The sequence below is a fragment of the Hetaerina americana genome, unplaced genomic scaffold, assembly GCF_022747635.1.
Source record: "Hetaerina americana unplaced genomic scaffold, ioHetAmer1.1.p SCAF_12, whole genome shotgun sequence".
Lineage (NCBI taxonomy): Eukaryota > Metazoa > Arthropoda > Insecta > Odonata > Calopterygidae > Hetaerina > Hetaerina americana.
In genome coordinates this window covers 3,992,379-4,010,054 of record NW_027286292.1, presented here as the reverse complement: position 1 = coordinate 4,010,054, position 17,676 = coordinate 3,992,379, and the positions used below count along the sequence as shown (strand labels likewise).

The 17,676-nt window shown below is 38.6% G+C and overlaps 1 protein-coding gene across 2 annotated transcripts in view; it reads right to left on the bottom strand.

Annotated features, from left to right (window-relative positions):
• LOC139685850 (runt-related transcription factor 3-like) overlaps window positions 1–17,676 on the bottom strand; it is a 177,144-nt gene that overhangs the window by 64,822 nt on the left and 94,646 nt on the right. The window contains exon 3 of one of the 2 annotated variants that reach the window (XM_071582963.1): window positions 5,743–5,907. The exons of the other annotated variant lie outside the window; for it this stretch is intronic. Within the exon in view, the coding sequence (XP_071439064.1) occupies window positions 5,743–5,907 (165 nt within the window). The remainder of the gene's footprint in view (window positions 1–5,742; window positions 5,908–17,676) is intronic. 2 annotated transcript variants of the gene reach the window in all.

Genomic DNA, 17,676 nt, shown 5'->3' with positions numbered 1-17,676 from the left:
TGCAATGTTAAGGCGTGAGAAAAGAACCTTTATGATCTCAACATTGCTCTCTAAGGATTTCTCTAACTTTAGGGTTTATAGTTGTTTAATAGGGACATTTAAAAAGGTAATCGGAATTGCCCTACCGAGAACTCATTAACCGGCGGTCTTAGCTTTTTAATTTTGTTTACACGAGAGGCATAGTAACTAAACTAGAAATAACACTATATTTTCAACAGATCATTCATTTTGTTTGATCTGGTGGTCCAAAACATCGGAATTGAAATTCTGGGTCAATACTCTTCGTATCATAAGTTATCTCAAAATGTAATTAACATAAAATTTTAGTCTATTCCGTCACTACAAGGTATGTCGAAGTATTCGACTGATCTTGTGTCCACGTGTCCAAGACCAGTGTTAGAAGCCGTTCCCCAGCTCTACAACTAAGTCAGAAGTCTTTTGCGTAAAAAATAATGAGCGAATTTTGACGTTGAAGAATCTTAAGCTAGCCCCAGTGCTGGAGGGTGATTCTCGGTAATACGACCTTAATTCTAGCTCTAATTCGAAAATTGTAACTTGGTGGTGCATTAACCGTTTCTATGAAATTTCATACGATTCCATATTTCTAAATACCATTAATGGACCACATATAGTTCCTTCATATTTTGCGTGTGGCCTCAGAGGTTTGAAATAGTATGGCCTTTCTGAAATCGTGGACGTTTTTCATCACTAATCACTTCCCGTTTTTACTATGGGAAAAGCTGTTAAACCATGAGCGATCATCCGAAAGGAGAAATGCCCGTGCAGGGATTCCGAGTCCAGGTCAGTGTTTGACCATGAAAAATCAACACATTTCTCGGGTAGCTTGGAAAATTTTAAATTGCGGCTTTTGGCCTTGTTTATTACAGACCCTTGTAAACTAATCTTCGATTAAAAATATTCAGCTGGATAGGTGAGGGTAGAGCTCACGTGGTACCAACTCCAACGATGCGATAAATTTATAATTTCAGAATTAGGGGTCTAGTTTCCCATAGATTGAATTCCATAATGACCTATAAAGTTCTGTCATGCATGAATTGCGGCTGTCTGGAGATAACCCGAGGTGTCATCCGAATTAGCCTCTGGGAGCATTGAGCCAGGAGCCGAACTCCGTCGTCAATGGTCATACAAACAGTCAAAGTAATCAATCAGCCATAAAATAAGATAAACCTAAAGGGCACTCTTTAATCGATCTTCGAAATATTCCTTGTTTTCGAAGCCTTCCACAATTAATAGACCGATCGCATGAGGCAGGCTGTCTTGATTCGCTTACCTCACGGATCGGCTCAAAATAAAGATGCCTTGATGGCGTAGAGTGATCGTCGGAATTATAACTCCGACTATCACTCACTATAAATGAAGTTTTCCGTAGTTTATTTTGTGATTCAGATGAGCGCGTTACGGGATGAACCCACCGGAAAAAATTAACATATTTCTGCGGAAACGTGGATCGCTTTCAGAGGACATCATCTGCTCAATGAATCATCTATTATTGTTTTATTATTGTTGCTCTTCTCATATAATTACTAAAGAGAGAGTTATACATTTGTTCTTCATAAGCTCTTGACTAGATATCATTAATAACAATGAATTTTGGAGGAATATTTTTGGCGAAAGATATAGTGTTGCTGATAAATAGCCAATGGCCTGTTCCAGGGAAGGATCGTCCAAGTGACCACTTCCGCGGCTGTGAACATTGGAAGGACCCTGTTTCACCGATGGATTTAACTTTAGTTAACTTTATGAACCTGTGAAAACTAATTGTTAAAGATGAATTAAAAGATGAACGACCCTGATAATTCTGAGCATCGAGAAAAAAAATACAAAAAGCTAATCTGCCCAATTAGGGCAACGTGTCCTCTGCTAAGTAAAAACGACCATTACATGAAAAAGGGTTTTTGTCCCGTACTGGTGAATGCTTGTGTAAATTGATGTCATTTTCAGGTCCATGTCGCGAAATTGAGTTTCCGGTAAAAGACTCTTAGCATTTTTCTTTGTGGTAGAAGTAAATGAACTAACTTTGCAGTTTCCACATGAATTAATGTGGAAACTGCAAAATTAGTTCATTTACTCCTACCATGTAAGATTTCCACAAATGTTTGCCTGTGAGGGTTCTTTCTTATTCCAATAAATATGAAAAGCTAAATTCTAAAGATTTTGAAAATTACAATTAACGTTACAATGGGTCGCCAATTTTAAGACACTACATTGAGAAAAATAACTCAATGTTAGTATTACAAAAACGTCAATTTTAGTAAATAAGTGGTGCTATCCAATTAAGAATTAAGTCGAAAAGTCGCGAAAATTATGAGATTTCAGTGATTACTCCGTTATTTTGCATTTACTAATACGTTTATTATTGTACATTTATTTTCTAAGCGTCAAATAATGGTAAATCATAGAAACTGAACGATGAAACTCCTCGGCGCACGAGAAGCTTGATATTTTGGAAACTACGTAATTAGGAGGCTGTATTTAATTGGGAGACTGTTCGTAATTAGGAGACTGTACGTAATTAGGAGACTCTCGGGTTGAAATAGACAGAAATTTTAAATTTGCCGAAGGAAATGGAAAAGTAGCTTGATAAAGTGTTTTTCAGAGCAAAATACCTGTAAAAACAAAACTTTTTCCTTAATTTCGACTATAACGCAACGTCTATTCGTCCAATCGTTAATTATATTCTTCTTTATAGAGGGACGGGGAAACACAAAATAACGAAATAGAGGCGAGTTTCTTGTAGCAGAAATTAGGTTTTTAAGGAGAAGATTACTTTTCCCTTAAGTGGTGATAAGGCACTCCAGCCATGTCTCAGCAAAGAGAAGAGGACTAGCGATAGCTACCCGCTCAATTATTTCTCTGGCTTCGACTGGGAAGAAAATAAAAAAAAAATTGGGTACCTAAAATTTTCTTGGTAATACATGTCATTCGTCGTTAATTTAAAAATACTTATGTGCAAAAAAGAATGATTATTTGTTAATTCAAATAAAATAAAGTTAAGAAATTTAAAATTAAATTGTCCGAGAAAAAATCAAAAATCGAAAATTGCCCGCTTTGAAATGTACATCATAATTGAAGTTTGTGAAATTAACCGTTTCAACACAGTCAAGGTCTAAGACTGTCATCATTTTCTTCACTTTAATCTGTTAGGATACTTACTACGCCATTCGTCTGCATTCGTTGCAATTTTCTGGCTTGATAAATCATTTAAAAACTATAATTTAAACAGTTGCGGCTAGCTTTTCACCGGCATCATCGACTGCCGCCTTCAGTAGCATGACTACCGTGCAGGGGGGCTTTTCAAAGCTCTACACTCCTCATCGGACATATTTCACGTCCGCATTCACCTGATAATCACTTTGGCAACGGTTATAACGTGGGTACACCACTCCCCAGGATATCGCTACTGGATAGTAGGTGGCGGCTCTCGTGTGAAGGAAGTCTCCAGCGCATTGACGCTTCGCGCCACGGGTAGAAGTGTCTAAGGGTGAGGTGGTTCGACGGTGTGGTGTTGGGGGAGCGGGAGGCGGGGCGAGGGGGTAGGTAGGAAGCGGGAGCATTTCACTGCAGGTGGACGGAGGGCGAACGAGCGTCTCTCGGCTGAAGACAGGGCACAGCCCGCCCGGGGCGCGCATGGAATTGAGGGCCCCCGGAGCCGCCGTCGCGTCTCCCCAGGAAAGGCTCCCGGGGGCCATACGCTCCGTCACCCGGCGCGTCATTTGACGGTCGGCGTGTCCCTGACAACCTCTCCTGGCTCGAGAAGCAATTGTTAATTAACTTAAATGTATTAATTATGGATCTGTCACCTTCACTGAGACCTGGCGGTGACTGACCGAAATTCATCGCCAGGGGGGCTCGGCTCCTGCACGTGAAAGAGAAAGAGCGTCCCCAAGGGGGGTAGGTCCCCTCCCCATCCCCCAGACGCTCATCGCCCGCCTCTTGTAATTAATACTTCCCACTCGCACGCCCCTATTGCTATTTCCGCCGCTACCCTCCTCCCATCTCCTTCCCTCTACCCCGTTCACTTGCCGTTTGATTTTTAAGCTCGCGTTTCGTCTCTTTCGATTTTTGCTTGCGTATGACACTGCAGTCTCTCACGCCGAGTCCTTAGGAGTCCGAAACATCGAGCGGTGGTGGAGTTAGGCTCTAGTGTGCGTCAACGGCGGAGGTCATTTCACTACATCAATGATCACACCCTTTCATGAAAACAATAAGAGCACCCATTTTTGAAGTGCGGGGAACAACTCAGTTATTGTGGCAACGTAAAATCGCGACGGGGAATTTTCGTTTCCTTTAATGCTATTAATTAGTACATCTAGCTCATGTGAAATAAACTACAAGCATGCACCTCAATAAGTACGAAATCTGTAGACGAGCCTCTTTGTAAGCAACCTTCGATTTATTTCTGGTTTTTGAGCCATTGGTTATTTATGTGCCAATGCACACGTGGCTGCGGCGACGTGATTGTGGCTTGGCTCTTCGCCATCTTCATCACTTCAACGCCAGGCTGAGAAAAAAACTCACAGGGCAGATTATTTATTGGATTGGGCTATGTGCGCATGCAGTATGGGCGCCTAAGTCACACGATTGGTAAAGAAAAAGTTGAACAAAAATTGATAGAGCTAACGGATTACGGAATATGTTTTAAAGGAAATGATTACACCTTTTGACGGCAACGGGAAAACGGCCAGTCTGACTGCAAAGCGCTGCGACTAAAGGAAGGAAAGAGAGACCGGGGGATTCGAGTGGTATCCTTTCCTTTTATTAAGTCCTTCCAGTATATTTGATCTTCGTTGAAAATGTTATCTCATTCCCTTCCGCATCGCCATTACATTTCAATGCATCAGAAAGATGTTCACTTCATCGTATTGGGAGTTTAATATGTTGTTGAAGGCAAGTATATGAAGGATTAGAAAATAGTTGCAAATTAATATACATATATGTATATAGGGAAGATTCCTCCTTATATCATATTTTTTAAAACTAGATTATTAATAATTTTTCCGATATACTGTAGCTCAGATATAATAAGATGTTGCTTGGCTATTCAACGCGTCCAACAAGAAAAATGACGATAATTTTTGTTGAAACACATTTTCTAGTAACGCTTTCGTATATCACCTAGCCTGTAATAGTCATGTGTTCAAGCGACTACCATCTTGGATCTCTATTAGAGGAATATATTCTGCTTAAATTTGGTTTCAGTCTCAAAACTACTCATTTATATGTTTAAACCTAAGACATGATAGGAGTGAGCGTGCGACTTGTTGACTCACCGGAATTTTGTAAGATGGAGGAAACAGCTATTTCCGGTGTCACTTCCGTTAGAAACATGAAAATGGATTCAGGAAAAAATAACACCTCACAGGTTCGTTGCCGAAGCGTCCACGTGAGAGTTGCCAATTAAAGGAAAAAAAAGTTCTCTCGGGCTTTCCGCGCATATTTATGTGATACTGAGCTTCAAGATGTCGCATCCACACACTCCATTTTATAATGAGTACGTTCCTATCATCGTGATTTTGCACGTCGAGGGCCGTGCTTCCTTATCGCAACTTCTTCAGTTTATATGTGTGCATGCATATATGTGTCTGTGGATGTGTGTATATATATTATATATATGTATGTATGTATATGTGTGTGTATATGTATATATTGAAACATGCTTTTTATCTCGTATTCAGAAATCCCTATCTGCATGGCCCACGACCTCCGTCCGAAGAGACCTACCTTGAACCGGCGTTCCTGCTTGTGATCCCCCTTTGAAAGGCCCTCCCGTCGGATCCACATTCTTTCTGCGGAAGTGTTCCAACTCCCGCAGGTGGTTGGTGAATGGAGAGTCGATGAACGGCCTCTGGCCGAGGGCGATTGCTCGAATCTGCTGGTGCTGCTGCCCTGCGGAGAGATACACCGATTGAGAAAGACAGTATCTCTCCAGCACCCGCCACGATTTTCTACCGGAGTTTGTCGGGAGGGGGTTTAGGGGTCGGGGGATGAGGGATTACTGGTCGCAAAATGGAATAGCAATAAGGAAAAGTGAAAACGGATGCAACTCTGCGTAGAGTTAAACGTTTAATTTATCTAACAAAGGTTCGATTATCCTAAAAGATATAGTGCCGCCATGCCATACCTATGCGGAAGGTAATGTTTGTTTCTCTTACCTTTAAATTTATTTATTAACTTCATTCTACCGGAAACGTCCAGGCTGGCGAAATTTGTGTAAATTAGACAGGGATTTTAATGTTTCCCCTGTATATTCCTTCTTAGTTTAGTCCCACTAGAAATATTATTTTTCTTCTCGGTGTGGCCCATTGTTCAACATTTTCATTTTCTTCCTTTTTTTAATTTGGTAGGGACAGCCTAGAATTTTGTGCAACTTTTAATGTACGAGACATTTTTTGACGCTTTAATTTTAATGAACGCATCTATGACGATACTGAGCGTGTGCCTTCCTAAATCACGCTCCGGATGCTTTTATGTCCCTAGTGCACGTCCATGAACTACACATCGCCTTCAATGAGTCTTGTAGCTACAGACAAAAACTTTTTTTTACTGCTGACCAACCGACATATATGTACCGAGAAAATGTTAATCAATCAAGGGAAGTAGATGGATGTTCATATAATAAGAGTTAATGATGATACATTTTGAATTGGAATCCATTTCAAAAGAAATCGCGCGAAGGAAGAATCACTCGTAGAGAGCTGGAAATTGTAAACAAGTGGAAAACCTGGTCATTTCCTCTTAGCGGTGCACCAGACCAGAGCGGTTTGTGAGATCACTGTTGGGGTTTGCCACCGTTTTGTCACCACGGTGAACAGTGGGTTAAGGCTGATTAGTTCGCTTAGCATAGCTAAAGAAAAGGAATTATCTAACGGAAAGGTTACTTAACGGAGCTATTTTGGTGTGTAATCTATTCACTATGTAACCCCCCAACCCCAAGCCACACGTCCAAGTGCCTTGCTGAGAAATGCAATAGGATTTTAGAGGTGCGTAATAGAATATAAATGGGTAACTTGAACTGTCGTCAATTCTGATTAATCTAAAACCAACGAATAGAGACCAATGTTTTGTTTTTGTATTTAACCACTCTTAAAAGCCACTGATTACGCCCGCCAGTAAGAAGTAACATTTCTGTCAACGCAGTTTATTTTTAAACGTAAGATATCTATGAGGTGCTCTAATTAATGCCGAGCTCTTAGAGAGAATTTCATCCATTAGTTTTGAATGCCTCTGTAAATAATCTAATAATATACGACTTTGTAAATTGTTTACCTCTTTGCCACATTTTCCCTAAAGGTCATCTACGGAGGTTTTCTAACGCACTTACAGCTTATTGGATATTATCTCATACTATTCGGTGTCTGTGATCATTGTGAGGTACTTCAAACCTGTACATTGATGTTCCTCAAACTTCACATTCATGTTCATATCTACAGGCAATGAGCATAAAAATGACTCTTCGTCGACCATGGGGATGTTGACAATCATCGTTGCAGAATTGGTAGGGATTTCCATTTTTTCTCCTTTCCGTCAAAGCTCATGCGGTTGGGTTGACTTGCGGCTGATCGCATGCCATAGTAGGTTTCGTGTGTTGGAGAAATATAAACGAAGTCCTCATTCAAATCAGCAACTAATAAGACATGTAAACATCTCAGAATAAGCCGTTTCTTTATCCTAATTCATGTCGTTAATAGCTTGTTATAAAAGGTCAAATATACCTAATCGACGTGAAATGTTCTAATTTATGTACAGGTACGTATTTATGTGGCTATCAACCACTCCAGAAATTTTTGTTTAAAAGTATATGCGAAGAAAAAACAATTCAAGTAAATCATACGACACTTAGTATTATTTTTTATCCCTGTTGTTTTGTGACATTATTATTGTTATATGAGGCCTTGAGGTTGACATTTTGGCGTTTGGCGCAATCTCAAGAGGCAGAGTTATTCTGTCTCATGGGGTATTAAACACGGATGATTTTTACGGATATTCTGAATGGATCCACAAACGCATTGTAGTATCTAACTTCAATATTGGCGGCGAGAGAGAGATAGGAAGTGTTGCTCCATTAGCGATATTCTCCACAATTGTAATAAGCTCCGAAACGGTTTCTTTCGTGCATGGTCTGATAATACTTAGGGACATTAAATTTTCTCTTGTTCTTATATCAACTGAAATTTGACAGTGGATTATATATAAACCAAGGGGCTATATATATATATATATATATATATATATATATATATATATATATATATATATATATATATATATATGTGTGTGTGTGTTATATATTATTATTATTAGGTAATCTACCGGTTAAGGTAGGTTTTTGGATGGACACAGCTACCAAATAAAAACATTTTGTGACTCCTAACAAAACACAAAATCCAGTATCCTACTCTCTACATCAGACCCCTCTTCATCTCTGAGTACTTTCTTCCTCCCTTCATCCCGTCCAATACCCCAATCCCGTTCCTTCCCTTTCCTCGTTTGCCTAACATTCTCCCCTCTATTACAGTCTTCAACATCCCACTGCCGGTCAATACCCCCTTCATCCACTTTTCCTGCCTCCATAGGATTTCTCCCAACAAACCTCTTTCTTCGCCTACCATACCAAGTACTTCCTCATTTGTTTTTTCTCGGTCCATTTCACCTTCTCCATTCTTCTCCACACCCACATTTCAAAAGCCTCCAATCTACGTCTATCCTCCAGCTTCAATGACCACGTTTCCGCGCCGTACATAGCTACGCTCCATATAAAAGTTTTTACTAGTCTTTTCTTAATATCCTTACTTAACGTCCCTTTCATCAACTCCCTCCGCCTTGTGAAAGCCGCTTACGTCCCTACTACTTTGACCATGTTGGTCCAAAACACTTCCGAGATATGTAAACTGTTCTACCTGCTCTAGTTTTTGCCCTCCTATTTTAATGTTTAGCTTGGTCTTTTTCTTTCTAGAAAATCGCATAACCGTTGTTTTATTAATATTGATTCTCATCCCATACCTGTCGCACTGAATTTCCAATTAACTCAACAATGCTTGCAACCCCTTGGCTGACTGACAAACTAAAGCTTGGTCATCAGCGAACCTAACTGATTTTACGAATTCCCCGCCCACTTTCATTCCTACCACCAGTTCTTCCCATGCCTCTTGAATCATTTCCTCTACATACAGGTTGAACAGTAACGGTGTTAATGGGCAACCCTGCTTTACACCTCTTCCTAACACTGCCCATCCGGACTCCCCGTTCCCCACTCGGACCTGAGCAGTCTGAGACATGTACAGGTTGCGGATTAGCCTCCTATCACTCCAATCTATTCCTATTTTCTGCAATATACTCATTAGTTTTCCCCAATTCACTCTATCAAACGCTTTTTCGAAATCTACGAAACGGGCAAATACCTCCTGGTTGTATTTTATATTCCTCTCGATTAATAATCTCATTGCTGCAATGGCGTACCTCTCCCCTTCCTATATATATATATATATATATATATATATATATATATATATATATATATATATATATATATATATATATATATATATATATATATATATATACCTCTCTCCCCTTCCTATATATATTGAAGCGAACAAAATTTGAATGTATGTCACAATTTGCACATCTATGTAATCAATTCAGCGTTTTCTATTCGCCTTACTAAATAAAATCTTTCTTTTCCTCTTCATTGAATGAGAATTTTGCTGGTTGTCATTCTAGCATGTTTTCATTCATGCATCTCGAAATGATAATGACAGTGCTGAAATCTTATTAGAAGAATTAAGAAAGAGCATTAATAAATGTGATCGTTATCGGTAGAATATAAATCTATGATGAATTAAAGCCAAACTATATCTGAAACGGTTCTCGCAATGTATGAATAACTGCGAATTTCATCATTAGGAGATAACATTTTTATTTATATCCTGAACTTCTTTCTATACGTATATGAGAATATTTAAAAAAATATTAATCCAGACCTCACAAACTTCATTCAGTCATTCACGCTGTGGCGGCATGTCTTTCGAGGGGGGCCGAGCAGGATGTTTTTGTGTTTTTTGATTGGCTGCTTTCCTTATCGTGGAACCGCCATTGTGGTTTACCTGAATTTGCACGCACAAACGCCGGTGCACACACGCACAGAGGCAGTCACACCAAATCCCTCGTGAGGAGGACGGCAAGTTTTCCTTCGCCTGCGGATACAACCTCTCTCTCTTCTGGCTCTCTGGCTCGCTCTCTCTCCATCCATTAGTCGAACGCGCTCGAAAGCCTCCCTCTTACCCTGCAGTTTTCTTGTTTCAGAGTAATTGGAGAATATTTCCCCGCCTTAATTGCACGTGTGTGAACGTGATAACCCTAGATTCAAACCCCCACACTCACGTTTATTAGTTGATCAAAATTGGAAGGGGAATAAGTAATTCAAAGTCTCTTAGACTACGACTGTAATACATGGAGCCTTAGTGTACACGGTGATACAGAGACAAACTCGCACTTCATTTCAACTTACGTGTCGGCACGAATGGGTAATTATCGTTTGCAAAAGTAACCCTTGAAAAATGATGTACACTATTTTGAATCGTGGATGAAACGAGTTTACTTCAAATGAATGCTTTCGTTGACTGCTAAATTGCTAAAATGTCATTGGCTTGTAAATTGCATGGCAAGTAAAGACATTGAAATTAGAGAGTAGGCAGTACACACTTCGACGAAAGCGAACGGCGAAGGTTTAAGACTCGAAAATCGCATCTCAAAAGGATATGATATCGCTAATTAGCTTGTTTTTTTTCTGTTTAAGATTCGTTGAATTGCTTGAAAAATAAATGCATGATAACAGACATGAAACTTATGAATATAAATAAAAGATGTCGTAGTTGCATGAAACTTGTGAGTTTAAATAAAAGATGTCCAAAATCGTCGTTGCATGAAACTTGTGAGTTCAAATAAAAACTGTCGTAAGTCTTAGTTACACGGAAACGACTTGTACGCTTCTGAACACGGGCTCAGTTTGAAGTCATCGAGCACGTCCACGGCTGTGAATGGCATGTCGACCTCTAGATATGGAGTTACAGCCAGTATGTAAGCAAATGTGCTCGGTAAATACGTAAGAATTGGGGGAAAATTAGTAGCAATATTCAGAGGTCGTAGGAGTTCATACCAAATGTTCTACGTAATCGGAAAGAGGTAGCCATGATTTGGTGAGTGAATTCCGTCAAACAATAAGCCGTCATTTGCCAGGAGGCGCAGCAGCTCTTCTCTGTGTGAGTGAAAGTGGCAACCGCAGTGATCGGTACAGTAACCATCATTTCCCTGCTTGCAAAATTACTTCAACGGCTGCAGCATTGTGAAGTGGGAGGGAAGAGGAAATTACCCTCCCAAAGATGCAGCCTCTCACCAATGCCTCTTTTTCTGCTGTAGAGATTTAAATAACAGGAGAGGCACAGACCAGAGAGCATAATGTTGAGTATATTTTCTAGGAGGAAAAACTAGTCCTCCAAACGGAACTCCAGTCCGGGACTACTCGAGAGAATTCATCACTCGAATAAGTAAATTCATTTAGGATCGCTAATTGGGATGACCCGTCATGCTGTGAATGCGAGAGGTTAGGGACTGAAAAGGTATGGACGCGTAGAATTAAGGCAACTTATATGTGAGTACGCTGCGACGAACGGAACCATGATACCTTCGCAGAGGTAACTACAGGACCATTCGCCCTGATTTCTTGAATAGAAAAGTGGGCAAAAAAGGGAGTGGGTAAAATTAAGCGGACGATTGCTGAAATGAGAGTGTAGAGCTTCCTACATTGCAGTAAAAAATCTATTTGTCCATACTTAAAGGATAGAATGCAATCATCGGAGAAGGCCAGGAAGAAAAAAACTAAAGAATTCTATGGACCTCGAAATGAAAGTGGAGAAATATCCTGGAGTTCGAAAAACATTTATAAAACAACAATATAGAGGTTGATGAACACACCCTATTGAATGTAAACTTAAAGTGACCGTACTAACTTCCGCGAAACTATGGCAAACGCCGAGACGGTAAACTTAATGAACCCTGGGTTTGTTTAAGGGGGTAGGTAAAAATAATGTGTTAAGGCAGAGGAAAATGGAAAACACACACTCAGTCACTTGTGTGTGTTTGGGAAACAGTGTACACGTGTACCTCAATCACACACACACGATGCCAAAATACATAAGGAAACTTACAAACAATCTATCGCGAGTGTTTTAAGGAATAACAGTCACTCTCGTTGATCGTATTCACACACACCCAGGGTTTGCAAGGATATCTCACATGCCAGGAACCCCTTGGACTCACACAGGAATGAAAATTAATTAATAACAAAATAAAAAATAAAACCTTTATGGGACCCAAGGGACCCAAAAATAAATAAAGGACCCAATTTTACGCTTGCAGTCACTTCATCATTCGTGTGTTAGACCTTTGTGAATTGCACTCACTCACTCGTTCAGGGCTTGCAAGGATTCCTCCTATTCCAGTGACCCGTCAATCATGCAGATGAATACAAAATTACCAAGGAAGGTAGGCACTTACCCACTTCCGCTACCTACGAACGTCCTTAGCATTTTTGTTTCCATCTTTGTGATTGACGGGTCACTGGCATATGAGGAATCCTTGCTAACCCTGAACGAGTGAGTGAATGCGATTCACAAAGGTCTAACACACCCGAGCGATTGAGTGACTGTGAACGTGAATCTGGGTCCTTCCTTTTTAATTTATTAATTTTAATTTTATTGTTAATCAATTTTCATTCCTGTGTTAGTACAACGGGTCCCTGTCGAAGGAGATATCCTTGCAAGCCCTGAGTCTGTGTGTGTGTGAATGCAATTCACGAGTGTGATTGTTATTCCTTAACACCTTCCCATGATCGAGTTGTTTAAGTCTGTTTCTTTATTTATTTTTGCATTTTTTGTGTGTGATTACGGTACGTATGGTACATGTAGTATTGTTCCTTTTTACGGTTGGTGACCTAACACCCCCCGCCATACGCCCTTGCGGCGGCTTACGGGGTATTATGTACATGTAGATGTAGATGTACGTGTGGATTACTGTTTACCAAATCTCCCAAGTGACCCAGTGTGCGTTTTCTGTTGTCCTCTGACCTGTCACATTGTTTTTACCTACCCCCTTAAACAAACCCAATGCCAATCAAATTTACGATCTCGGCTATTTCGTTTTCCACATTCTATCGAAATCACCGACGATGGGGATCCACTTGGAAGATGCTAGGAGATATAAGACGATACAAAATTATTTACATCCTTGTGAAGTAGAGATTTTGGAATCAATTAAATTTTTGTAAAATCAATCTGAGGGCAGATTTTTACAATGAATACAGTGTGGTACCAAAGAAGTATCATTCACTGAGGCGAAAAACGTGCCATTCAAATTCGAACATCTATAGAAATGGATGAAGTCGCAATGGCAAAATAGGATCGATTGACTGATGGAAGAAAATCGGTTTTTTCAAAGTCAAGAGAGAAACTTGATGCAGGAGAAAAGCTGTGGAAAGCAAACCATGAAGAAGTGGAATGAGAAGAAGAGAAAGCAATGATGAAGTGGACCTAATAGAGGCGAGTTGAACGTATAAAAATTCAAAAAGTGATTTTGAACAAGAATGCCATAAATGATAAGAATACAAATCAGTTGAAAAACGTGACAAGAAAAAGTGGCAAGAAAATGATGTATCTTCTATCTGTATCCATAACTTTACACTAGGAAAAATTGAATTAGCTTAAGTACGGCCATTCATGATATAAAAATTGGAATGTTGATTGAAGGTGAAAATAAAACGAATAAATGGAAAGTATTTAGAGGATATATATGGCGGAAAAATATTTTCATATCAGATTACTGGAAAAAATGGAACTCTTCATGGTGATGATGAGAAAGGAGACTTCATCCTCAGGTATAAATTTAACGCTGCAGAGAAGAATATAATGGGAAAAAAGGCGCTAGGCATTGGAGAAATCCCTCGAAATTGATAAAAAATCAGGGAAAAAATACTTATACATCTACATAATACCCCACAAGCCGCCGCAAATACAACCTATCATTATAATCATATTAATATGTATTCAAAAAAGTATCCTGTGGACTATAGCATCAAGCGGAGAGGGAGCCAAATGTGAAACCTTTCGAGCTATTAGTCTGACGACCCAGTTATTGAACATTATGACATATATAAACAATTTACCGAGAAATGGAGAGAAAAAATGGAAGGGTATTATTTAGCAGTGGACAGTTTGGATTCAATATATGAATTAGAGAAGATATGGTTTCTCTCTGTATCATCATAGAGAAGATAATATAGAAAGTTCAACCAAAATGTATTGTATTCTTGGATCTGTAGAAAGATTTGAGAAGGTAACCTAAAATACGAGCGTGTGATGCTTAAGCGTTTTCGACAAAGAAAAGAAGTAACTGCAACGATAAGATTTTGAGACCCGCTTTATATAGAAAGAGCAGCCGGCAATGATGAGACGTGGTGAAAGCAGAGAAGAAGCCTTTCTATTAGGCTTTCCATTCCCAAGAATTTTTGTTTCTTTTAGTTCATCATTTTTTGTGTACCTAGAGCAATAAATTTTATCGAAGATTTCAATCGCTTTGGACTCTCCGAGTCTTTTAGATGAATTTCTCATAACTCTCAGAAGGAGATGTTACAATGGTGACGGAATACTAAAGTGGTGCGAATTACACAGGCGTCTCACTTTTATTCATCAATCGAATATTAAAATATTGATTATTAATTTTATCTCATATGTAAATTTGTCGATTAGAAATAATATGGACTATTTTTTCTTCGAGCCCTAATTTTAACTCCTTTATTTTTAGGAAACGTTATCGACAACCTTGGCTGAGAAAATGTTGATGTTTAGTTGCTACCCATTGTTGTTATTTTTGTAAAAGTTTCACATTTTTAAAACCACATTGAACATTGCTAGTTAATATTTCACGTACTTGCATTTGTGTAGAATCAGATTATCTACTTTGCACTTAGTTAAGATTTCCCTTCAGAGTGAATGCTCGGACCACAGGTTAAAAATCAGTGAATAATTCCATACATGTGTTTGTAGTTTGCTCATATTCAGCTTCCATATAAGGGATCCAACATCGATTGGCCATTACAAAATTTTAAAGATCACATCTTTCATCATCGAGTATCTCTCCAATGTTGATTACTTAATCATAGTCAATACGTATACCATTACATATTCAGTGTTATGTGTCTTATAATAGCCAATATCTGACTATTAATAAGGAAAAGACAAAGAAAGCAAATGATAATTTATTTCATTTAAAAACATTTGAAAAATACTATCTGAATGCATCCTCTGAATCCAATTAAAAAATGGGTGCGGTTTGGGAATGGAATCCTCTGTAATATATTAATTAGGTTTTCTTAATTACCAGTCTTAGGGTTTTCTCCCTGTTAACCCTTCAAATCTTGTAAAAGACAAATCAGCTCATTCCTTTTTTACATCGTTGGCGTTCTAACAATTCTCATATTTTTTAGTCTGTCCCATGCTCTTTGAATAGAATGGCCTCGGGTTGTAATCTACACGTATTACTGGGGTGCTACAAATCAATGATGATGCACATCACCAAAAAACTTCACCCACTATAGCCAATACCGATTCAGCAACCGGATGATGAACTAGCTCCACCTGGTGTTGATGATACGTATGAAAATACGCACCATATGTTGCAGCTATTTGTAAATATTTCAATGATGAAGAAGTCAAATTGCAGGTTTTTTGCAATTTTATGTTATTCGGCGAAAAAATGTAATCTAGTTCAAATTTTAATCTAAATTTCATTTCCATGCGAGCGTTCTCAGTTTAATTTTAAGCTAAATTTAGTAAACGGTAATAATAGCTATTTTATTCAAGTAACTTCGTTATTTGTAAACCTAAAGTGAAACAATATTTGCGTCCGAAGCACATATAAGACGGGAGGCTAGATTATACCGCAGAAAACTGATGCCAAAATCCATAGGGTAGATTTCAAATGTTGTTCGCTACGGTTTTCATTGAAATACTCTGTAATGACAGGCAAGTTGATAATACCTACGCATCTTTTCCAAACCCTTGATAGCCAAACTAAAGAAGCATTTAGGGCTGTAAACATTTGCGAGCACATCGAGGCTTAATGTGTCCAGCTACGTTTATCCGCGGTGGATCACGGAGGGACGGAACGCATTCTTTGCGATCTTACTTACTTTCTAGCTCACATAAAAAATGGGTAACAGAAATATATTTCTTTATCATATTATGTTGAAAGTCACGTGCGAGTGGGGACTGGCACCAATTGACCCTAATATACACAATAATAACTCCATTTATTCTCGTGTGTGATGCCCCAGTTACAAGACACACAGATTTAGATTATGCTCCTATGGATACATAGGTAATTGCATTATAATTATATCTATGGATTACATAGTCTTGACATTTCACGAAAATGCAAATAAAAAAAATTAGTGTATTAAATATTAAATGAAATATCATTATGAATAATGTAAGGAATAGAAAAATCTTGACACAAAATCACCCACTTGACAATTCAGAAACATAAAATGATAACCAAATAGGAAAGACAGGAAGTAGAATATGGTAACAGAGACGATGTGCATTAAAATTTTCTAAATAAAATGGCAAATAAATTTACTTTGCATGCTAGTAGTTCCGCTGTTTACTTGTTTTGCACAATGTTGTTTTCTTGAAGTGATAAATAAATATATAAAATTATTTTAAAACAAATTCCTTTACTTGCATGTCCAAAGACACATACAAATAGGATAGTATACACAATGAAGAATGTATTGTATAAAAGAATTTATGCTTCAGTATTCTATTCACAAGTTGCAACGAGCAGTGAAAATAAGAAAACTCAATTTGATTTTTGTCTCTCATTAATTTTGATACTGGTTAGTAGGTCGCAGAGCGTTTGTAAATAGGAACACTTTGCTCACTTTGAACTTTGATACCTAAAACAATTTACTGCAGCCTTAATGCTTATTCATTATTTTAGAGATCAAGTTTCAGGTAAACAGGAGAGATAAAAATTGATAAATACCTACAATTCAGATTTAGAAATCAAATTATTCAGTAGCGTGAATAGAAAAATGTCCCCTATTTTCCTTCTTCATGAATAATACTCATAGCATATATGATTGCAATATGTATAAGAACTTCAGTGCATATGTTATTGTTGCCTTCTTTATTCAAAAGAGATGTCATTGCAATAATTAGAAAAATGGTACTTATCGTAAACAATATTTAAAACATTTATATATGAATATCGATCGGGCTGCTTAATCTTTCTATGGCCCCCATGATGTTTCCCTCGTGAGCCTGAGTGCTTAGAGCTCACAGAAGAGCTGAGTGCTGTGTCGACAATGCTTTCGCGGTGCTGCTCAGGTGACCTCACGCTTACTGCGTTGCGTTAGCTTCCCTGATTTCTTAAACATTTCACATTCTTTGATCTTGGAGTCTTCCAGTCATCGACTCTAGGGGACGAAGACATTGCAATAAACCGATAGTGGAGGCATTATGGCATAGAAGTTGGTGGACTCGGGGCACTTGTCTCTATATTTATTCTTGTCGAATTCCCACGTCAGCTGTAAATCTTTCC